We start from the raw sequence: 23,525 nt of genomic DNA, 5'->3' as shown, positions 1-23,525 counted from the left end.
TGTGGTCATAAAAGACTCTAATCACTTATGTGGTGCTCTTCATAGGTCATATACTAAAAGTGAACACATAAATGCATATTAATTATATATATCTTTTTTACAATATGTTACAAAATTACAATGAAGATTTGAACTTTGATTAAAAATAATAATAACAACAACAGCAGTTACAGCACTAACCCAAAAAAATAACAACGAAATTTTTTCTATAAATTTGGCTGCTTCGATGGTATTAGTCATCGAATTAACTTGAGTTGCTGATTTGTTTTTTCTCTATCTGATAAATTTCACAATTTGAAAACTCAGGCGCCAGTTTTAGGCATAACTGAAAAATCACAAAAAAGGAAATAAGAGAGAGAGAGAGAGAGAGAGAGAGAGAGAGAGAGAGAGAGAGAGAGAAGAGATTTTTGTCTTCTTGAAAACTCCAATTATCTGGTTTAACCTGAATTCGCGATCCGGAGGTATAATGGGAGGAATTAGCGGCGGCGGCGGCGGTGTTTCTTACCGGAGCGGCGGAGAATCGGACGTGGAATTGGAGGATTACAAGGTGGATGATTTCAGTGATGGGATCGTAGAATCGCGAGGGAACAGATTTAATCCCCTCACAAATTTCTTAGGGTTAGACTTCGGCGGAGGTAGCGGCGGCAAGTTCACCGTCATTAATGGAATCAGAGATATCTCCAGAGGCTCCATTGTCCATCCCGATAACCGGTAAAAAATTCATCTTTCAAAATTTTGTTCCGAGTCCTCGCATTTTTCTATTGTTTCAGAAGTAACCCCTACGCTTTATACTTTATTCTATTCTAGTCTACTTACTTTGCTCTATAGTTCAAGGGTAGCTATTACTTAAATCCAATAAATAAATTTAGAAGGTAATATCCTCAGCTTAACAAGTTTTGGGGTTCATTGTAGTGAAAACAAAAACTTAGGGGCTTGACTGTGGTTTATCAAAATCTTCTTTTTTATTGTCATTACATTTTTCTTCGGTTATTCATTCATTCGTTTCCCCGCCAACTTCATGACACGTATCAGTCTCTCAGTGGTCACAATTGATTCGTTCGTTAAAAATTCTAACGACCATGAGTTTTAGTTTTGGAGCAATATCAGTTACTAAAGAGTTTAGTTTAGCTACTAAAGAATCTAGAAGATTGATCACCAAGATTCTTCCATTACGTTACGTAGGTGGTACAAGGCGTGGACGATGTTTATAATGATATGGGCACTTTATTCTTCCTTCTTCACTCCACTCGAATTCGGTTTCTTCAGAGGATTACCAGAGAATCTCTTCATCCTCGATATCGCTGGTCAAGTCGCTTTCTTAATGGATATTGTCTTGACATTCTTCGTCGCTTATCGAGATAGCCACACTTACAGAATGGTCTATAGACGCAGCTCTATCGCCTTACGGTATTAATACTCTCCTCTGTTTCTGTCTTCTTGACAATGTGTTGAGTAGACTCGTATGATACGTGTTTGCCGTTTCTGCAGGTACTTAAAATCGTCTTTTATTATTGATTTACTTGCTTGCATGCCATGGGATATCATCTACAAGGTACACTTTTTTTTACTCTTTGATTTTGCTAAAACCGTGATAAACCAAACGAGGTGTTTGAAAACTGTGAATTCGAAAACAGGCTGCAGGTGAGAAAGAAGAAGTGAGGTACCTATTGCTGATAAGGCTATATCGAGTTCATAGAGTGATTCTGTTTTTCCACAAGATGGAGAAAGATATAAGAATCAATTACCTTTTCACAAGAATCGTCAAGCTTATATTCGTCGAGCTCTATTGCACTCACACCGCAGCTTGTATCTTCTATTACTTGGCCACGACGCTGCCTGCTTCTCAAGAAGGGTACACTTGGATTGGAAGTTTGAAGTTGGGAGATTACAGTTACTCGAAGTTTAGAGAGATCGATCTTTGGACTAGATACACTACTTCTATGTACTTTGCAGTTGTTACTATGGCAACTGTTGGTAAGTTCTGATAGCTGAAGACTTGGTGAATCTTTTTGCTTTTGTTTCGGTTTATATGAACATCCCCTAATTGGTATGTTTCTTTTGATGCAGGTTATGGAGATATACACGCGGTTAATATGCGGGAAATGATATTCGCCATGGTGTATATTTCATTCGATATGATTCTAGGAGCTTACTTAATTGGTAACATGACAGCTTTGATTGTAAAAGGTTCGAAAACAGAAAGATTCCGGGATAAGATGGCGGATATTATGCGGTATATGAACAGAAACAAACTAGGTAGAAACATCCGTGGTCAGATCACAGGACATTTGCGGTTGCAGTACGAAAGTAGCTACACCGAGGTAGCTGCTCTTCAAGACATCCCTGTCTCTATCCGTGCTAAGGTATATATGATGAATGCTTTAGAGATGTTTGTTCAGATTTCACATTCAGATGATGAGCAAAATGTCAACTTACGTTTTTACTGCAGATTGCGCAAACTTTATACTTGCCGTATATTGAGAAAGTTCCTCTCTTTCGTGGGTGCTCGTCTGAATTCATTAACCAGATTGTAAGCCTTTCGACTTGGACTGTAAATATCAAAATATCTTCAGGTAACTCAAGTTTGGTTTATTTACAGGTTATAAGACTACATGAAGAGTTCTTTCTCCCTGGAGAAATTATTATGGAGCAAGGAAGCGTTGTCGATCAACTCTACTTCGTCTGTCATGGTGTATTGGTAAATAATATTTTGCATTTTTTTGTCAATACATGTTTGAAGTTGAAAATTATTAAACCAAGAGGATTTTGATTTAAATTAGGAGGAGATTGGTATAACTAAGGATGGATCTGAAGAAATAGTGGCACTTCTACAACCAGATAACTCCTTTGGGGAGATTTCTATCCTATGCAATATTCCTCAGCCTTACACAGTTCGAGTTTCCGAGCTATGTCGGCTTCTAAGGCTCGATAAGCAATCTTTTATGAACATTCTCGAGATATATTTCCACGATGGAAGGAGGATTCTCAACAATCTGCTTGAAGGGAAAGAATCTAATGTCCGGATTAAGCAATTGGAATCTGATATAACCTTTCATATCAGTAAACAAGAGGCAGAGCTAGCTTTGAAGTTGATTAGCGCAGCTTTCTACGGTGATCTTTATCAGCTTAAGAGTTTGATTCGAGCTGGAGCTGACCCTAATAAAGCAGATTATGACGGAAGATCGCCTCTGGTATGGTCTTAATTAGAGTTGTTTGGTTTCTTTAATCCGACATTGTAACATATCTAACATGTCTTGACAGCATCTTGCAGCCTCAAGAGGATATGAAGACATTACTTTATACCTTATTCAAGAATCAGTAGATGTAAATGTCAAAGATAAGTTGGGGAACACGCCGTTACTAGAAGCAATCAAGAATGGGAATGATCGTGTTGCGGCGTTACTCGTGAAAGAAGGAGCTACGTTAAATATTGAGAACGCCGGGACTTTCCTATGCACCGTGGTTGCGAAAGGAGACAGCGATTTCTTGAAACGGCTTCTCAGTAACGGAATTGATCCTAATTCCAAAGATTATGATCACAGAACACCTCTACATGTAGCTGCCTCTGAAGGATTTTATGTCTTGGCAATCCAATTGGTAGAAGCAAGTGCTAATGTTCTTGCAAAAGACAGGTAGCTAAATGCTTTTCTTATTCGTTATTTTACAAATAAAGATTGGTTTGTTTTTGGTTTCTGACTCTTTTTTTTTTTTGTATTTGAATTAGATGGGGAAACACTCCACTGGATGAAGCCCTAGGTTGTGGGAACAAGATGTTGATAAAGTTACTCGAAGACGCAAAAAGTTCTCAGATCTCTTCGTTTCCGAGTGGTTCCAAAGAGTTTAAAGGTAGTTTAATCGGCATATAGGTCAAAGTATCAATGTTTCTATTATATATGTAAGGCTAATGAGCGATTTGTCCATAATCTGCAGATAAAGCGTATAAGAAGAAGTGTACAGTGTATTCTTTACATCCTGATGATACAAAAGAGAAAAGAAGACGTGGGATAGTAATGTGGGTGCCTCGAAGCATCGAAGAACTTGTAAAAACTGCAGCGGAGCAACTAAATGTCCCGGAAGCTTCTTGTATATTGTCTGAAGATGAAGGTAAAATTAATGATGTAGATTTGATAAGTGATGGACAAAAACTGTATTTAACTGTTGAAACATAATGATTCAAACAAAAAAAAATCAAAAACAGAGTATTAGAAACAGAGTAACTACAAAGAATATTAGTGTCTTGTGTTTGCTTAATTAAAAAGATTTCTTGACATTCTTCAAATGCATCGAAGAATCGACACAATTCGTCTTCTCGATCTCATTTTTACAACGGTTTAGATTCCGCAAGAGCTCGCTAGCTTTCTCCTTCGTCTTCTCCTCGCACCCGACTTGTAAGAGTACTAAAAGTTTCTCAAAGGCACCAACTTGAAAAGCTTCAACTAACAAACGATCATCACCTTGTCCGTTATTCTTCCATAGCTTCCAAAGAATCGAGACCGAACATTGTGTCGCGAGATCCGAAACTCGAAGAATCTTCTTCACTAGAAGAGGAACGATCAAAGCGTTTCTAAGAACATCTTCTTTGCCTAGCTCGTTATCGCATGTAGCGTTTAGAACAACTAGAGATCTTTCGCAAACGCTCTTTTCGGCATTGTTGTTCACCATCATCTCTGTGAGCAGTTCAACCAAACCCAATCTAACGAATCTTGAAGCGATCTTGTCGTTACACGAAACCGCTCTGTAAATCACCATTAGAGATGCTTTCGTGGAGCTAGTCGAAACAGAGTCCCTGATGATCTTAACTAATGCTTCACAAGCTCCTTCGGTATCTGTTAACGCATACACATACCTCTTGTCTACTGTAATAACCTCTCTGATGCAAAACGCAGCGTTTTGTCTCGTTTTAGCATCCGTGGAGTTCAAGAACCGTACGAGACAGTTAAGCGAAGCTGTTGATCCCATCTTCGAGAAACCTTCTGATCGATTCAGAGGCAACCAGGAAGACAGAACATACAAGATCTCCTCCAAGAGACGCAAGTGTATATCACGCGCCGCAGAGAATGTTTCGAAACAAGAAGACAGCGCGAAAACGCAGCCGTTTTGGACCAAATACTTTTTGTTCGTGTCTCCTCCTCCTCCCAAGTTCTTGATTTTGCTAACAACCTCGAAACACTCGGCGTATTCCTTACGCGCCGCCGCGTTTTCAAGTCTCCGACTTATCTCCACCGCATCACGCGGTATCAACTGTACCCGCGGTGACCTAATCCTCTCCATCCTCGATGATGATCGGATTTGAGCCGGAATCTTGGTTTCCACGACGGAGATATCGCCGGAAGTCAATTGATTACGTCTCTTTGCTACTCCTGATCTCCAAGGTAACACCATTATTTCTTTCTTTTTGTTTGTTTGTTTGGTACCTAACAAAATCAAATATTCTCTCTAGATGGTGTTTTGATATGAAGACTGAAACGGGGTTTATGGGATTTGTATAAATATATGTTTCTTTGACGTGTTTTTATATGTGCATGTACGTGGTTTTCTACATATATAATATATATATATATATAAAGAGAGACATGGTCAAAGGTTGTGTAAAGCTTTGAAAGAGAAAATGGTATGAAATGGAACGTTTGATTTAGGTTTGTGAACTGAATTGGAATGTTGACCGTTGAAAACCTGTGGATTATTATTATTCTGGGTCCAGATTTATGACTTGAATATGTTTCGACGGTTAATTAGATTTACCTTCATTTATATATTGGTATAAAATATTCAAAGCTTCGTAATTATAACATATACAAGAACTATGTAGCATAACATAAAGAAACTTAAAATATTACGCGTGTTATTACGATCATACGGTCATACCAAAAACTATGTAGCATTACAATTTTTTTTTCCGGCTATGTAGCATTACATAAAGACATATAAGATTACGCTTAAAATTAAATAGCATGTATACCTAACTCGAGGTATTTGGAATAGGTATTATATATATATATATATATCATCAATGATTAGATATACCATGTTGTGTGTGTTTGTTTATTTATACGACATGTAAGGAGTCCTTTATATATATTACTATGACGTATAATATTATAGTATATATAGTACAGATTACAAAGATGGGAAATTTTGGACCGGGATCGGGTACGCATGTGAGACTCATTCGTGAATTAAGAAAAATAGTCATAGTTGAAATAATAAAAGTAATAATCAAAGAGTTATCGTAAAAAAAAAAAAAGTAATAATCAAAGAGTTTATTAAGACTTAAGACTAAGAGTAAAGACTGTGTTAGGGAGTAATTAATTTAAATTTTTTTAAAGATGACAAACCGAGTAAGTATGGAAGACTTTAGACCACCCAGGCGGTGCGACTCGGGGCTGGGTCGCTTATACGTCGTCGGGTCCGTGTTTGTTTACTTTTCCCCGCGTCATTGTTTGTCCAATAAACTAATATTTTACGCGTAGACTAATATGAATATCTAGATGAACCAGACAGGATAATTCGATCATTTGGGCTTGTGGGCTTTTTTACATACGAGACCCATTTTTGTGTTGAAATGGTTAGAAGAAGATATATTAACAATTCTTCAAAAATCATTTTTGTGTTGAAATGGTTAAAAGAAGATATATTAACAATTCTTCAAAAAATCATTTCTTTAGTACTAGTTTGGTATTTTCAATTTAGAGGCTAATCAAAGGGTTAAATACGAAGAAAATGAACTGAAACGAAAACCTAGACATTGGGGGAGAATATTTTATGACATTCAAACTCAATTATTCACCTTACTCAGCAAAACCCATGATATCAAAGCAGGTCTCACTTATATCAGAGTCAGTAAGATCCTCAATGAATCATATTACTAAAAATTAAAACCCTTTCTCTTATTACTGCTCTGTTTCAATGGACAATGCTTCATTGGTTTGTTTTTGTTGTTTGTTTAATCCAAGAAATCGTCAGGCTGCTGAAATAATGTAATGATTAAAACCAAAAAAAAAAAAACACAATAAAAATGATCACAAACGCATTAATCGATTGCACAAAAATGTGCCCCTCCATAGATCTACTCCATGGAAGAGAATAATAATCCCAATGAAGAAAAACTGTCATGGAGAGGCAAAATAAATGTCGTCATCTTCCGACACAAATTTGGTAAAGAGGTTATAACCTATTTGCTTTAAGGATGACTGCAAACAAAAAAATATGGGAATGTCAAAACAGTAACTTAAAAGATTCAACAAACAACAACAAAAAAGAACACTGCTCTAAGAGAATACTACAACAAGATATTAAAATCATGAACTCAACCAATGGCAATAGATTAGAGATTGATTCGGACAGATAAACCTAAACACAAATATGGAAGTGTGACCTCCGTAGAGCTACTCTATGGAAGAGAAGAGTTCCATGGAGATAAATACGCCCATGGAGGTCAATTAACTAATGTTGTCATCTTCCGACACAAAATTGGTACACAGTTAAAACCAATCTTGCTTTGTTAGATGACCTAACACAAAATTAAACACTGCCAAATACGAAAAACTTTTACTTTCTCCTCAAATCCTAAGCCATAAACAAAAACTGAGATTGGAGAGGTGAAGCAAAAAGACAACGCAACTTATATACGCTGCTGCTACTCATGGGATGATGTTTTAGGGCAACCCAACAATAGAGCTAACTACTGCCAACGACGCCGTTTACTTATCTAATGGGTTTTGTAATTGTTCTAATATAATATGGGCTTTATCGTAAACCCAACGTATTCCTACCGTAGGTCCAACTGTTAAAAAACTTACTATATCAAAGTATTAGCCATCCGGTTTGTCGTCATTGTATATATATATATATATTTTTTTTTTTTTGCTAAATTGTAAATATTTCATTAATAATGAAAAAAAGTTTAAGTTACAATCAAAGATTATAAACCTATAAATAATGGTTCCATGGCAAAAAAAATAAAAACATGGAAACATAAGTTGGTGATTAAAATTTAAATTTTAACAGCTTAAATTATTTTTATTTATTAATTTTCATGTTTTTGTTACTTCAAACTCTTTAAAAATTAGTTTATCTGTTAAATTTATATTATGTAAAAACATGTTGAATCTAATAACATAAACTAATTTATGTGTTAAATTTATATTATGTAAAAACATGTTGAACCTATATCACCAACTCACTAACCAAAGGAAATCCTAATGACCGGATACTTAGGCTCGGTTTGTTTGTCGTTAATGTATTAAAATTTAACGGCTTAAACTATTTTTATTTATTAATTTTCATGTTTTTGTTAATTCAAACGATTTTAGTGTAAAACTTTTTAAAAAACTTTTTAAAAATTAGTTTATGAGTTAAATTTATATTACGTTAAAACATGTTGAACCTATAACACCAACCAAAAGAAATCCTAAGGACCGGATGCCTAGACTTGGTTTGTCGTCAACGTATTAAAATTTAATAGTTTAAACTAAATATTTATTAGTTTCCATGTTTTTGTGAATTCAAACAATTTTAGTATAAACCTTTTTAAAATTAGTTTATGTGTTAAATTTATATTACGTGAAAACATGTTAAACCTATAACACCAACTGACCAACCAAAAGAAATCCTAAGGACCGGATGCTTAGGCTCGGTTTGTCATCAACGTATTAAAATTTAACAACTTAAACTATATTTATTTATTAATTTTCATGTCTTTGTGAATTCAAACGATTTTAGTCTAAAACTTTTTAAAAATTAGTTTATGTGTTAAATTTATATTACGTGAAAACATGTTGAACCTATAACACCAACTAACCAACCAAAGGTAATCCTAAGGAAGAACCGGATGCCTAGGCTCGGTTTGTCGTCAACGTATTAAAATTTAACAAATTAAACAATATTTATTTATTAATTTTTATGTCAAAAACTTTTTTAAAAAAACTAGTTTATGTGCTAAATTTTATATTATGTGAAAATATGTTGAACCTATAACACCAACAGACCGACCAAAGGAAATCCTAAGGACCGGATGCATAGGCTCAGTTTGTCGTCAACGTATTAAAATTTAACAACTTAAACTCTTTTTATTTATTAATTTCATGTTTTTGTGAATTCAAACGATTTTAGTCTAAAACGTGTTAAATTTATATTACGTGAAAACATGTTGAACCTATAACACCAATTGACTGACCAAAGGAAATACTAAGTACCGGCTGCATTGGCTCGGTTTGTCGTCAACGTATTAAAATTTAACAACTTAAACTATTTTTATTTATTAATATTCATATTTTTGTGAATTTAAACGATTTTAGTCTAAAACTTAAAAAAAAACTAGTTTATGTGTTAAAATTATATTACGTGAAAACATGTTGAACCTATAACACTAACTGACCGACCAAAGGAAATCCTAAGAACCGGCTGCATAGGCTCGGTTTGTCGTTAACGTATTAAAATTTAACAACTTAAACTATTTTTATTTATTAATTTTCATATTTTTGTGAGTTCAAACGGTTTTAGTCTAAAACTTTTAAAAAAATAGTTTATGTGTTATAATTATATTAGATGAAAACATGTTGAACATATAACACCTACTGACCGACCAAAGGAAATCCTAAGGACCAGATGCATAGGCTCGGTTTGTCGTCAACGTATTAAAATTTAACAACTTAAACTGTTATTTTGTGAATTTAAACGATTTTCGTCTAAAACTTTTAAAAAACTAGTTTATGAGTTAAATTAATATTACGTGAAAACATGTTGAACCTACATCACCAACTGATCGACCAAAGGAAATCCTAAGGATCAGATGCATAGGCTCGGTTTGTCGTCAACGTATTAAAATTTATCAACTTAAACTATTATTTTGTGAATTCAAACGATTTTAGTCTAAAACTTTTAAAAAACTAGTTTATGTGTTAAATTTATATTACGTGAAAACATGTTGAACCTATAACACCAACTAACCGACCAAAAGAAATCCTAAGGACCGGATGCATTGGCTCGGTTTGTCGTCATCGTATTAAAATTTAACAACTTAAACTATTTTTATTTATTAATTTTCATATTTTGTGAATTTAAACGATTTTAGTCTAAAACTTTTAAAAAACTATTTTATGTGTTGAATTTATATTAGATAAAAACTTATTAAACCTATAACACCAGCTGACCGACTAAAGAAAATCCTAAGGACCGTATGCATAGACTCGGTTTGTCGTCAATATATTAAAATTCAACAACTTAAACTATTAATTTGTGAATTCAAACGATTTTAGTCTAAAACTTTAAAAAAACTAGTTTATGTGTGAAATTTATATTACGTGAAAACATGTTGAACCTACAACACCAACTGACCGACCAAAGGAAATCCTAAGGACCGGATGCATAGGCTTGGTTTGTCGTCAACATATTAAAATTTAACAACTTAAACTATTTTTATTTATTAATTTTCATAATTTTGTGAATTTAAACAATTGTTGTCTAAAACTTTTAAAAAATTAGTTTATGTGTTAAATTTATATTAGATGAAAACATGTTGAACCTATAACACCAACTGACCGACCAAAGGAAATCCTAAGGACCGGATGCATAGGCTCGGTTTGTCGTCAACGTATTAAAATTTAACAACTTAAACTATTTTTATTTATTAATCTTCATATTTTTGTGAATTTAAACGATTGTAGTCTAAAACTTTTAAAAAACTAGTTTATGTGTTAAAATTATATTAGATGAAAACATGTTGAACCTATAACACCAACTGACCGACCAAGGAAATCCTAAGGACTGGATGCATAGGTTCGGTTTTTCGTCAACTATTTTTATTTTTTAATTTTCATAATTTTGTGAATTTAAACGATTTGAATCTAAAACTTTTGAAAAACTAGTTTATGTGTTAAATTTATATTAGATGAAAACATGTTGAACCTATAACACCAACTGACCGACCAAAAGAAATCCTAAGGACCGGATGCATAGGCTCGGTTTGTGGTCAACCTATTAAAATTTAACGACTTAAACTATTATTTTGTGAATTCAAACGATTTTAGTCTAAAACCTTTAAAAAACTAGTTTATATGTTAAATTTATATTACGTGAAAGCATGTTAAACCTACAACACCAACTGAACGACCAAAGGAAATCCTAAGGACCGGATGCATAGGCTCGGTTTGTCGTCAACGTATTAAAATTTATCAATTTAAACTATTATTTTGTGAATTCAAACTATTTTAGTATAAAACTTTTAAAAAACTAGTTTATGTGTTAAATTTATATTACGTGAAAACATGTTGAACCTATAACACCAACTAACCGAGCAAAGGAAATCCTAAGGACCGGATGCATAGGCTCGGTTTGTCGTCATCGTATTAAAATTTAACAACTTAAACTATTTTTATTTATTAATTTTCATATTTTGTGATTTTAAACGATTTTAGTCTAAAACTTTTAAAAAACTAGTTTATGTGTTGAATTTATTTTAGATGAAAACATGTTGATTCTATAACATCAACTGACCGACCAAAGGAAATCCTAAGGACGGTATGCATAGACTCGGTTTGTCGTCAACGTAATAAAATTTAACAAATTAAATTATTATTTTGTGAATTCAAACGATTTTAGTCTAAAACTTAAAAAAAACTAGTTTATGTGTTAAATTTATATTACGTGAAAACATGTTGAACCTACAACACCAACTGACCGACCAAAGGAAATCCTAAGGACCGGATGCATAGGCTCGGTTTGTCGTCAATGTATTAAAATTTAACAACTTAAACCATTTTTATTTATTAATTTTCATAATTTTGTGAATTTAAACGATTGTAGTCTAAAACTTTTAAAAAACTAGTTTATGTGTTAAATTTATATTAGATGAAAACATGTTGAACCTATAATACCAACTGACCGACCAAAGGAAATCCTAAGGACCGGATGCATAGGTTCGGTTTGTCGTCAACGTATTAAAATTTAACAACTTAAACTAGTTTTATTTATTAATTTTCATAATTTTGTGAATTTAAACGATTTGAGTCTAAAACTTTTGAAAAACTAGTTTATGTGTTAAATTTATATTTAGATGATAACATGTTGAACCTATAACACCAACTTACCGACCAAAGGAAATCCTAAGGACTGGATGCATAGGCTCGGTTTGTGGTCAACGTATTAAAATTTAACAACTTAAACTATTATTTTGTGAATTCAAACGATTTTAGTCTAAAACTTTTAAAAAACTAGTTTATGTGTTAAATTTATATTACGTGAAAACATGTTGAACCTATAACACCAACTAACCGAGCAAAGAAAATCCTAAGGACCGGATGCATTGGCTCGGTTTGTCGTCATCGTATTAAAATTTAACAACTTAAACTATTTTTATTTATTAATTTTCATATTTTGTGATTTTAAACGATTTTAGTCTAAAACTTTTAAAAAACTAGTTTATGTGTTGAATTTATTTTAGATGAAAACATGTTGATTCTATAACATCAACTGACCGACCAAAGGAAATCCTAAGGACGGTATGCATAGACTCGGTTTGTCGTCAACGTAATAAAATTTAACAAATTAAATTATTATTTTGTGAATTCAAACGATTTTAGTCTAAAACTTAAAAAAAACTAGTTTATGTGTTAAATTTATATTACGTGAAAACATGTTGAACCTACAACACCAACTGACCGACCAAAGGAAATCCTAAGGACCGGATGCATAGGCTCGGTTTGTCGTCAATGTATTAAAATTTAACAACTTAAACCATTTTTATTTATTAATTTTCATAATTTTGTGAATTTAAACGATTGTAGTCTAAAACTTTTAAAAAACTAGTTTATGTGTTAAATTTATATTAGATGAAAACATGTTGAACCTATAACACCAACTGACCGACCAAAGGAAATCCTAAGGACCGGATGCATAGGTTCGGTTTGTCGTCAACGTATTAAAATTTAACAACTTAAACTAGTTTTATTTATTAATTTTCATAATTTTGTGAATTTAAACGATTTGAGTCTAAAACTTTTGAAAAACTAGTTTATGTGTTAAATTTATATTTAGATGATAACATGTTGAACCTATAACACCAACTTACCGACCAAAGGAAATCCTAAGGACTGGATGCATAGGCTCGGTTTGTGGTCAACGTATTAAAATTTAACAACTTAAACTATTATTTTGTGAATTCAAACGATTTTAGTCTAAAACTTTTAAAAAACTAGTTTATGTGTTAAATTTATATTACGTGAAAACATGTTGAACCTACAACACCAACTAACCGACCAAAGAAAATCCTAAGGACCGGATGCATTGGCTCGGTTTGTCGTCAACGTATTAAAATTTAACAACTTAAACTATTTTTATTTATTAATTTTTATGTTTTTGTGAATTCAAACGATTTTAGTCGAAAACTTTTAAAAAACTAGTTTATGTTAAATTTATATTAGATGAAAACATGTTGAACCTTAACACCAACTGACCGACCAAAGGAAATCCTAAGGACCGGATGCATAGATTCGGTTTGTCGTCAACATATTAAAATTTAACAACTTAAACTATTTTTATTTATTAATTTTCATAATTTTGTGAATTTAAACGATTTGAGTCTAAAACTTTTGAAAAACTAGTTTATGTGTTAAATTTATATTTAGATGAAAACATGTTGAACCTATAACACCAACTTACCGACCAAAGAAAATCCTAAGGACTGGATGCATAGGCTCGGTTTGTGGTCAACGTATTAAAATTTAACAGCTTAAACTATTATTTTGTGAATTCAAACGATTTTAGTCTAAAACTTTTAAAAATCTAGTTTATGTGTTAAATTTATATTACGTGAAAACATGTTGAACCTACAACTACAACACCAACTAACCGACCAAAGGAAATCCTAAGGACCGGATGCATAGGCTCGGTTTGTCGTCAACGTATTAAAATTTAACAACTTAAACTATTTTTATTTATTAATTTTTATGTTTTTGTAAATTCAAACGATTTTAGTCTAATACTTTTAAAAAACTAGTTTATGTGTTAAATTTATATTATGTGAAAATATGTTGAACCTATAACACCAATTGACCGACCAAAAAAATTCTAGGAACCGAATGTCTAAACTAGATTTGTCGTCAACATATAAAAATTTAACAACTTAATCTATTTTTCAAAATGTTTCATTATTATTTTTTTTGAATTCAAATGACTTATAGTTTATTAAAACTGTTAAAAATTAGTTTATGTGTCGGTAATTTAATAATTATTTTCTGTTTTTTTTTTTTTTTTGTGAATTCAAATTATTAGTTACAAATAGTACGTAAAAAAAAATGAATAAGTAAAAATACCTTGGTTGAAGACGTTGGAAGGTCGAAAGAGGGCCCACACAGCAAAGCCGCCATTGCCAGACTTGAAAAGTCCACCGTCTTGCAGATGTTTTCTCGTGATATCTATCAAGTCGAAATTAAATCACGCAGTGACTTTTTTTTTACCAAATAGTAAAGGAAAAACTCAAAGAAATATATATTTTAAAAAAGTATAATAATCAATCCACTTATACCGACGCACTTCTCATCTCTGGATGTCAATGTCGTCGTTGAAGATACCGACTCTCGTAGAGTGATCGTCGTTGATGCCGTTGTCGATCATCACTTTACGACGGAGAGAGAGCATAGATAATCTCGGGGATCGACGAACTGAAAGGAATTAGGTAAAATATCGATCTGGACCGGAGAGCAACGAGATCGAGACTCGAGAGCAGAGACTTGATACTTGTTAATTTGGCATGCTCATCGATTCCATGAAAGCTAACTGGGAGAATCCAAAGAGCTGACGACGTAAAAATCACTTTACTTTTTAGGTAAAACGCTCTTACAAGAATGCGTTGATGAGATGAGAGAATGAGAGCAAAGAGATTATGTTTTTTTTAAAAGAAAAGAAATGGAAATTTTAAGGTTTGGTTACGTTGTTGTTTCCTTTTCTATATATATATTAGTTGGGTTCTTGTAAAAATTGCAACGGTCACTTTTTTTACCTTCTACCGTTTACTGTTGTTAACTTTTTTTTGCTTATTCCCTATTTTATTATATCAAATGGGAATTAGAGAGAAAAACATCGCAGCAGGTGAAGCATCAAGTCATTGCCCTGACCCCATCAAGAGTTGTGTTATTATTACAACGGCACTACTGATTTGATATTTGTGGGATTTATTAAGAAAAAATGTATTATTGAATTAATCAAACAATGTAACTGTTTTTTTTTTACACAAGACACAATAATAAGAGAGAAAGATAACAGCTTCTACCCAAAGTAAGTAACAGAAACATCAATTTCCATGAGATAGACGAATTTTGAAGAGAATTAAAAGACTGATAAAACAAAAAACAAAAAAAAAATAAGGTAAACCGGATCTAAACCGGGAATACAACAATGATTCCTTAAAGAACGGAAAGTCAAATTTGAGGGAAATTACTTTCATATTATTATTCTCTCACCTGATTCGCCAAAAGAATATTACAACAATGGCGATCAGATCAAGATCAGTTGTATAAATCACCTCTATACATTACTAATAGATGTTTGAGATTAAATGAAAATGAGACTTTACAGATTCCTCTTTTTGAAAAATCAAAGCTTTTTAAAAGCTCTTTCATCCTTCGTTTCTTCACTGCTGTGTATCAATAATGGTGGTGGTGTCTTTACCGGAGCTTGTTGTTGTTGCAGCAGCTTGTCTTGTTTCAGACACAGAGATTCTTCTGGATTGCCCACTTGATGATGTTTCCACAACCTCATCTGTCTCTGAAGCTGTGTTGTCATATGCGAATACTCGCATTGGGTGATCAAATTTACAGCTTGGACCAAATTTGCAGATTCCATAGCGAGTATAGAACACACACAATGGTTCTCCCTATCCACAAAACAATTTGATTCATCAAAACAATGCCGAGTAAGTCCTACTTCGACGACGTGAAAACCAAGCAACATCATGAGCTTACCGGGCGTAAAGGGAGGCCAATGGAACTAAGGAGACAATCAGGAGGAGGAGCTTGTCTGTCTCTAGGATGATGAAACTTGCAAACTGTGCCAAATTTGCAATCACCTGTCTTCATGTAGAATTGGCATTCTGGTTGTCCGGGTCTTTCCGGGAAAACATTTTCCCTTGGCAATGCATAGAATCCTCCTAACGGAACAGATGATCCCGGATTGAAACCAGAGAATGAGCCTTGAGACGGAGAACCTGACTCTTTGGTCTCGCTCTGTTGTAAGCTTCTGTTGTAGTTAAGATCATTTCCTGTACCTGAAGGCGAAACTGAGCCGAGCTGACCCTATCGAAATGGAGAAACATTTGATAAAAAAATTCAAAACCAAGTAAAACAAATAGGATTATTCTGAAGGTGCTGTTCTTTTGACAACTTACGCTGTAAGGGTTCCATCCTTGAACGGGCACAACTCCTTGAGGCATGATTAAGGAAGGATAGGTAGACGGATCTTGCCATCGAGGGCTGGCAATAAAAGAAGCTCTAGACCAAGGATAAGACTGTTGGCCAGAGGTAGGAACCATCATGTTGGTTGGTTGAGGCTGAGGGTGGTTGAATTTACAAGTGCCACCAAATTTACAGTGTCCTGTTCTTAGAAAATAAGCACAATCGACCTCATTCTGCATTTATATGTTGTTACAGAGGATCAGTAAGAGAATGAGGTAGTATATGAAAGTGAGAAAAGTCAAAAAGCCAATATACCGAGCGTAGAGGATAGCCTAACATATTGAGTGAGACTCTTCCAGCAATCCCAGCTTTGTTCCTAGGATGATGAAACTTACATGTTACTCCAAACTTGCAGGTTCCTGTCTTCAGATAGTACTGCGCAAACATACAATGTAAGTTGGTTTCGTGTAAGAAGATGATTCAAACACCAAACACCAAAGCTTGGGAAAAATGCTAATCTACAATGGACAAACCAAACTTCTTATAAACAACAATGGATCACCTCGCATTCAGGCTGACCAATCCTTTCAGGGTACTCACCTCTCATCCTTGCAGTGGCTATAACCTAGAGAGAGAGAGAGAGAGAGAGAGAGAGAGAGAGAGAGAGAAGAGAGAAGAGAGATCAAAACAACTCCAAAAGGGAAAAGCTTTGAGATAATAATAATCAGAGGAAACAGATCTCTAAACTCGAGAATCACAGAAAGAACATATATCGTACCAGTTCACGATCACGAGGATGATTGAACCGACAAGTAGAGCCAAATCTACAAAGTCCAGTTCTGATGTAGTAAGAACAGTCAGGCTCTCCAGGTCGTTCAGGGTACGAACCAGTTTCCATTGTTTCTTCTGAACCCAAATTCATTTGCCACATTGCGTCTGATCAGAACCCCCAAAGAAAAACAAAAAAATCCGAGATTAAATCTGTCAATAATCAAAATAAAAATAAAAACTTTTCCGATCAAAAACAGAGAAAAAAAGAAGACGAAATTGAACAGACCTTGATTCATCAAAGGTGAGAGAGAGGACATGGGAACTCCGGCATTAAAATCCATAGACGTGAAGAAGAAGTAGAATGTCTCCGATGATGATGATGATGATGATGATGGTGGTGATGGTAATAAGCATCAGACATTATACTGTCATCACTCTCAACCGATCTTCTTCCGACAAGAAAATGGAGTGTAGAGAGAGGTAAATGACAATGGAAGAGGAGGAGGAGGAAGAAGACATAGAGAAGAAGAATCGTGTAAACAGAGAGATGTGAGAGAGGAAGTGAAGAGAGAGAGAGAGAGAGACGAAAAGCAAAAAAGCGTTCTCCTCTCACCTCCACACAAATCAAACAAGAAATTTTCACTGCAAAAAAAACAAACAAAATAATTAAATTAATTAATTCAAAGTTTTTTATTTGTGTGATCACGATGACGAATATACCCCTGCTATGTAAAGGGACTAGAGTCTGCCAATTTTTATTTTATCCTCTCCATCAAAATTGGACGGTAGAGAACACGTCAGAAACTTTTTTCTTATCTTTTGTCCTTTTCCATGTGGTTTTAATTCATTCATTTAAAATATTATTTATTTATTTAAAAAAAAATGAAATTACGCAAAATCACCTATAAATGTTGAAAAAGACAAATCTGCTATTGTGCCAATGATCAGCCTTGGCTGTGGAACGAATCAACGGTCCATAATTTTGGGTTCGATAGTTCTTAAACCGATTTCGAACCGGAGCAACACACACAAAAAAAACAGTTCCAGACATACATATGCTAAGACTCTGTTACAATTCTTAACTGTAATGGGAACACCAAAACGAAAAGATTCGGTAAATTGAGCATGTGAGTAAAACAAACAGCTAAGCTAATCTTGATTTGGTTGAACCCTTGCTTTGGCTCTTTCCAGCGCCTTTAGCCTATTAGCTTCCATACGTACTCTCTGTTCTTCGGAAATGTTCTGAGCCTTTTCCATTGCCTTCAATCTATTAGCTTCCATACGTTCTCTTTGCTCTTCTGTCAGTTCACTGCTTTTATCCATATTTTGTTCATTGCTAGGTAGCTTTGATGCATTATCAAATATCTCATTCAACATACTGTCTTGAAATGCATCAACATCAGCGTCAACGTCAACACTCCTCGATGGTATGTTCTCTTCGTCATGACTTGGCTGATCCATGTCTAGGTTACCTACAAAAGATATGTTTAATTACCTACAGGATTAATGTAATGGAGTAACAGAAATTGAACTCATGTAGAATTAAGCCACACATAGAAGCGTTTCCCTTTTCATATCAAGTTTCCAAAAACTTTTGCAGCCAACCAAATTCCAAGGATTGAGAGAATTGAGATAACAAAGAAGATTCAAGGGAGAAAGGCTGATCTGTTTGACGTACCTTGATCATCATCATAAGGACCAGTATTTTTTTCCTGTTTTTCGTATAACTTGTTTGGATCAACTCCGCTGGCAACCCTTTCTCGCAGTTCGTTTATACAATTCTAAAAGGATAACACATCATTATGTATCAGGTATAAATGCAAAAGCCAAAACATACATACCAATTGAGTGAATTTATCAATGTATCAAGTACAAAATGCAAATTCAATATAGTTACTAGCAGAACCTAAGTAAGAATGTTAAGTAAGTAAAGACTAAGGTATGATCACAATGATCATAAGTTATGAATCATAACAGCCTTACACGGTCTCAGATTCTAGTATAATTGGAACTTTCAAGCAACACATATTGATCACCAAATAAAGAGACGAGCAATGTAATTCTGATTTCGGTATACTGATTTGATACAATCATCAAAATAACTTCAGCCTTCAAATCCGGATTCATCAATATCAAAATCACCCACCACCATAAGGACCATTCAAGGTGCATGAAGGAGGAACACTTACAAAAATCAGAAAGAGGGGATTTTGTACCTTGACACGTTTAGTAGAAGCGACTTGTTGCACTTTATGCACAAACTGATCAAAGGAATAGTAAGGTAGCAAATGAGAGTGCCACTCACTGTACAGCCGTATCATATTCCCCAAATCGCTCACCTTTAAACCAAAAAGTATTCATATATTCCAAATTACCACAAAATCCGAAGCTGAATCAAAATTCAAAAAGGAGAAGAAGAGAGACTTGCCTCTTTGCCTCGGCCACGATACTTGAAGGATTTAGGGAAATAGCGAAGAACATAACCGAGACCATCCTCAGAGAGCAGTAACTCAGGAGTCAGCTTGGGTCTTTGAACTCTGGTCTTCGTCAATTTAGGAACTGGCCCTATGGAGTTTCCACTTTTCTTGGAGGATCTCTGATTGTCATTATTAGGGATCTGAGATGGAGCGGAAGAAGAAGAAACGGAATTATTACCGGCGACCGGAGCCGAGGATGGGCAATCGCGAGACCAGTGACCGGGACGGCCACACTTGAAGCATCCCGTCGGAGCTGATTCCATTATCACCCTTTGATGATCTCTCTCTCTCTCGATCTCTCTCTCTCTCGATCTCTCTCTGTTAGGTCTTTATCATTTCACCACCTTCGAAAAAATCACATCTTGGCGGCTTTACTTTTTTCGTTGGCGGGACAATTAGATGGGTCGAACCCGGCGGGTATTATCCGACCCGGTTTATTATAATTTCATTTTAGTCCCAGTGAGTCCAATTCTACTAAAACAAACAAATACGAATATCTAGTTTTTAAGGATTAGAAAAGGCTACCTCTATAAATTAATAAGATTGGGATCATAAAATTTTATTAATTTATAGAGATTTTAATTTATCATATCAGAAATTTAGATTTTAGAAGAAATTGTTGCTACTATTTTTCAAGATGATGATGAAGTTGAATAAGATATGACAATACCTTTGAAACCAGTTACACATAAGGAAGCAATTATCACGTCAAGAACTCTCTACAATTTTTAGATGCGATTTAAGAAGACAACACCAGAAGTTTTTGATGCAGTCAGAAAGATTAGAGATGCTCTCCAACAAAAATGCAAATGCAAGAACAAACAAACAAACAATAATATATTCATATTTCACTAAATATTCTTATATATATATATATATATATATATATATATATATTAGTTATTTGATTATTAATTTATGATATTGATGATTTCGAAAAAATCACATCTTGGCGGCTTTACTTTTTTCGTTGGCGGGACAATTAGATGGGTCGAACCCGGCGGGTATTATCCGACCCGGTTTATTATAATTTCATTTTAGTCCCAGTGAGTCCAGTTCTACTAAAACAAACAAATACGAATATCTAGTTTTTAAGGATTAGAAAAGGCTACCTCTATAAATTAATAAGGTTGGGATCATAAAATTTTATTAATTTATAGAGATTTTAATTTATCATATCAGAAATTCAGATTTTAGAAGAAATTGTTGCTACTATTTTTCAAGATGATGATGAAGTTGAATAAGATATGACGATACCTTTGAAACCAGTTACACATAATGAAGCAATTATCGCGTCAAGAACTCTCTACAATTTTTAGATGCGATTTAAGAAGACAACACCAGAAGTTTTTGATGCAGTCAGAAAGATTAGAGATGCTCTCCAACAAAAATGCAAATGCAAGAACAAACAAACAAACAATAATATATTCATATTTCACTAAATATTCTTATTTATATATATATATATATATATATATATATATATATTAGTTATTTGATTATTAATTTATGATATTGATGATTTCGAAAAAATCACATCTTGGCGGCTTTACTTTTTTCGTTGGCGGGACAATTAGATGGGTCGAACCCGGCGGGTATTATCCGACCCGGTTTATTATAATTTCATTTTAGTCCCAGTGAGTCCAGTTCTACTAAAACAAACAAATACGAATATCTAGTTTTTAAGGATTAGAAAAGGCTACCTCTATAAATTAATAAGGTTGGGATCATAAAATTTTATTAATTTATAGAGATTTTAATTTATCATATCAGAAATTCAGATTTTAGAAGAAATTGTTGCTACTATTTTTCAAGATGATGATGAAGTTGAATAAGATATGACGATACCTTTGAAACCAGTTACACATAATGAAGCAATTATCGCGTCAAGAAATCTCTACAATTTTTAGATGCGATTTAAGAAGACAACACCAGAAGTTTTTGATGCAGTCAGAAAGATTAGAGATGCTCTCCAACAAAAATGCAAATGCAAGAACAAACAAACAAACAATAATATATTCATATTTCACTAAATATTCTTATTTATATATATATATATATATATTAGTTATTTGATTATTAATTTATGATATTGATGATTTCGAAAAAATCACATCTTGGCGGCTTTACTTTTTTCGTTGGCGGGACAATTAGATGGGTCGAACCCGGCGGGTATTATCCGACCCGGTTTATTATAATTTCATTTTAGTCCCAGTGAGTCCAGTTCTACTAAAACAAACAAATACGAATATCTAGTTTTTAAGGATCATTAGAAAAGGCTACATCTATAAATTAACAAGGTTGGGATCATAAAATTTTATTAATTTATAGAGATTTTAATTTATCATATCAGAAATTCAGATTTTAGAAGAAATTGTTGCTACTATTTTTCAAGATGATGATGAAGTTGAATAAGATATGACGATACCTTTGAAACCAGTTACACATAAGGAAGCAATTATCGCGTCAAGAACTCTCTACAATTTTTAGATGCGATTAAGAAGACAACACCAGAAGTTTTTGATGCAGTCAGAAAGATTAGAGATGCTCTCCAACAAAAATGCAAATGCAAGAACAAACAAACAAACAACAATATATTCATATTTCACTAAATATTCTTATATATATATATATATATATATTAGTTATTTGATTATTAATTTATGATATTGATGATTTCGAAAAAATCACATCTTGGCGGCTTTACTTTTTTCGTTGGCGGGACAATTAGATGGGTCGAACCCGGCGGGTATTATCCGACCCGGTTTATTATAATTTCATTTTAGTCCCAGTGAGTCCAGTTCTACTAAAACAAACAAATACGAATATCTAGTTTTTAAGGATTAGAAAAGGCTACCTCTATAAATTAATAAGATTGGGATCATAAAATTTTATTAATTTATAGAGATTTTAATTTATCATATCAGAAATTTAGATTTTAGAAGAAATTGTTGCTACTATTTTTCAAGATGATGATGAAGTTGAATAAGATATGACAATACCTTTGAAACCAGTTACACATAAGGAAGCAATTATCACGTCAAGAACTCTCTACAATTTTTAGATGCGATTTAAGAAGACAACACCAGAAGTTTTTGATGCAGTCAGAAAGATTAGAGATGCTCTCCAACAAAAATGCAAATGCAAGAACAAACAAACAAACAATAATATATTCATATTTCACTAAATATTCTTATATATATATATATATATATATTAGTTATTTGATTATTAATTTATGATATTGATGATTTCGAAAAAATCACATCTTGGCGGCTTTACTTTTTTCGTTGGCGGGACAATTAGATGGGTCGAACCCGGCGGGTATTATCCGACCCGGTTTATTATAATTTCATTTTAGTCCCAGTGAGTCCAGTTCTACTAAAACAAACAAATACGAATATCTAGTTTTTAAGGATTAGAAAAGGCTACCTCTATAAATTAATAAGGTTGGGATCATAAAATTTTATTAATTTATAGAGATTTTAATTTATCATATCAGAAATTCAGATTTTAGAAGAAATTGTTGCTACTATTTTTCAAGATGATGATGAAGTTGAATAAGATATGACGATACCTTTGAAACCAGTTACACATAATGAAGCAATTATCGCGTCAAGAACTCTCTACAATTTTTAGATGCGATTTAAGAAGACAACACCAGAAGTTTTTGATGCAGTCAGAAAGATTAGAGATGCTCTCCAACAAAAATGCAAATGCAAGAACAAACAAACAAACAATAATATATTCATATTTCACTAAATATTCTTATTTATATATATATATATATATATATATATTAGTTATTTGATTATTAATTTATGATATTGATGATTTCGAAAAAATCACATCTTGGCGGCTTTACTTTTTTCGTTGGCGGGACAATTAGATG

The 23,525-nt window shown here is 33.4% G+C and overlaps 4 protein-coding genes and 1 long non-coding RNA gene across 7 annotated transcripts; 1 reads left to right on the top strand and 4 right to left on the bottom strand.

Moving 5' to 3' along the window:
- The first annotated feature begins 60 nt into the window (after positions 1–60).
- On the top strand, positions 61–4,195 carry LOC104779325 (potassium channel SKOR-like). Of its 2 annotated transcripts, none has more exons than XR_015556803.1 (11): positions 61–711; positions 1,183–1,407; positions 1,489–1,552; positions 1,635–1,974; positions 2,068–2,363; positions 2,450–2,530; positions 2,600–2,698; positions 2,781–3,191; positions 3,272–3,632; positions 3,725–3,846; positions 3,931–4,195. XR_015556803.1 is itself a non-coding variant. In XM_010503701.3 (11 exons), exons 1-11 carry the CDS (start codon positions 467–469, stop codon positions 4,167–4,169), a joined length of 2,493 nt encoding a protein of 830 aa, XP_010502003.1. In that variant the 5' UTR covers positions 61–466; the 3' UTR covers positions 4,170–4,195. The 2 variants fall into 2 exon arrangements, 1 of the variants encoding a protein (XP_010502003.1); XM_010503701.3 differs by having other exon boundaries at positions 3,262–3,632.
- Positions 4,133–5,524, bottom strand: LOC104779397 (U-box domain-containing protein 21). The gene has a single exon (XM_010503748.3). The coding sequence runs from the start codon at positions 5,380–5,382 to the stop codon at positions 4,252–4,254; it is 1,131 nt and encodes a 376-aa protein (XP_010502050.1). The 5' UTR covers positions 5,383–5,524; the 3' UTR covers positions 4,133–4,251.
- A 1,338-nt stretch (positions 5,525–6,862) lies between these two features.
- On the bottom strand, positions 6,863–14,938 carry LOC104779252 (uncharacterized). Its single transcript, XR_015595083.1, has 3 exons — positions 14,522–14,938; positions 14,310–14,411; positions 6,863–7,190 (listed from the first exon to the last, which is right to left on the bottom strand). It is a non-coding gene; the product is annotated as an uncharacterized LOC104779252 (long non-coding RNA).
- Positions 14,939–15,418: 480 nt separating this feature from the next.
- On the bottom strand, positions 15,419–17,856 carry LOC104779137 (zinc finger CCCH domain-containing protein 33). Of its 2 annotated transcripts, none has more exons than XM_010503545.2 (7): positions 17,443–17,856; positions 17,164–17,321; positions 16,948–17,010; positions 16,701–16,820; positions 16,379–16,618; positions 15,957–16,286; positions 15,419–15,868 (listed from the first exon to the last, which is right to left on the bottom strand). In XM_010503545.2, the coding sequence occupies exons 1-7, from the start codon at positions 17,495–17,497 to the stop codon at positions 15,626–15,628; spliced, it is 1,209 nt and encodes a 402-aa protein (XP_010501847.1). In that variant the 5' UTR covers positions 17,498–17,856; the 3' UTR covers positions 15,419–15,625. The 2 variants fall into 2 exon arrangements, with proteins under 2 accessions (XP_010501847.1, XP_010501886.1); XM_010503584.3 differs by having other exon boundaries at positions 15,957–16,280; positions 17,443–17,820.
- Positions 17,857–18,065: 209 nt separating this feature from the next.
- Positions 18,066–20,106, bottom strand: LOC104779061 (uncharacterized). Its single transcript, XM_010503487.3, has 4 exons — positions 19,585–20,106; positions 19,373–19,495; positions 18,835–18,937; positions 18,066–18,628 (listed from the first exon to the last, which is right to left on the bottom strand). Exons 1-4 carry the CDS (start codon positions 19,894–19,896, stop codon positions 18,306–18,308), a joined length of 861 nt encoding a protein of 286 aa, XP_010501789.1. The 5' UTR covers positions 19,897–20,106; the 3' UTR covers positions 18,066–18,305.
- Between the last annotated feature and the right edge of the window lie 3,419 nt (positions 20,107–23,525).

Source organism: Camelina sativa, chromosome 1, assembly GCF_030686135.1.
Source record: "Camelina sativa cultivar CO46 ecotype springtype chromosome 1, ASM3068613v1".
Lineage (NCBI taxonomy): Eukaryota > Viridiplantae > Streptophyta > Magnoliopsida > Brassicales > Brassicaceae > Camelina > Camelina sativa.
Note: the sequence above shows the minus strand (reverse complement) of the source record. Positions and strands in the feature narration are given on the sequence as shown.

What these genes read in the sequence shown, in the direction of transcription:
- LOC104779397 (XM_010503748.3), bottom strand. Translation starts at nt 5,382, where the DNA reads ATGGTGTTACCTTGGAGATCAGGAGTAGCAAAGAGACGTAATCAATTG.
- LOC104779137 (XM_010503545.2), bottom strand. Translation starts at nt 17,497, where the DNA reads ATGGATTTTAATGCCGGAGTTCCCATGTCCTCTCTCTCACCTTTGATG. An exon ending in ATCCTCGTGATCGTGAACTG is followed by an intron (nt 17,011 to 17,163) that starts GTACGATATATG and finishes CTCTCTCTCTAG; the next exon opens with GTTATAGCCACTGCAAGGAT. An exon ending in AAGGATGGAACCCTTACAGC is followed by an intron (nt 16,287 to 16,378) that starts GTAAGTTGTCAA and finishes CCATTTCGATAG; the next exon opens with GGTCAGCTCGGCTCAGTTTC.
- LOC104779061 (XM_010503487.3), bottom strand. Translation starts at nt 19,896, where the DNA reads ATGGAATCAGCTCCGACGGGATGCTTCAAGTGTGGCCGTCCCGGTCAC. An exon ending in ATCGTGGCCGAGGCAAAGAG is followed by an intron (nt 19,496 to 19,584) that starts GCAAGTCTCTCT and finishes TTTGGTTTAAAG; the next exon opens with GTGAGCGATTTGGGGAATAT. An exon ending in CTTCTACTAAACGTGTCAAG is followed by an intron (nt 18,938 to 19,372) that starts GTACAAAATCCC and finishes TTATCCTTTTAG; the next exon opens with AATTGTATAAACGAACTGCG.
- LOC104779325 (XM_010503701.3), top strand. Translation starts at nt 467, where the DNA reads ATGGGAGGAATTAGCGGCGGCGGCGGCGGTGTTTCTTACCGGAGCGGC. An exon ending in ATTGTCCATCCCGATAACCG is followed by an intron (nt 712 to 1,182) that starts GTAAAAAATTCA and finishes TACGTTACGTAG; the next exon opens with GTGGTACAAGGCGTGGACGA. An exon ending in TGTTACTATGGCAACTGTTG is followed by an intron (nt 1,975 to 2,067) that starts GTAAGTTCTGAT and finishes CTTTTGATGCAG; the next exon opens with GTTATGGAGATATACACGCG.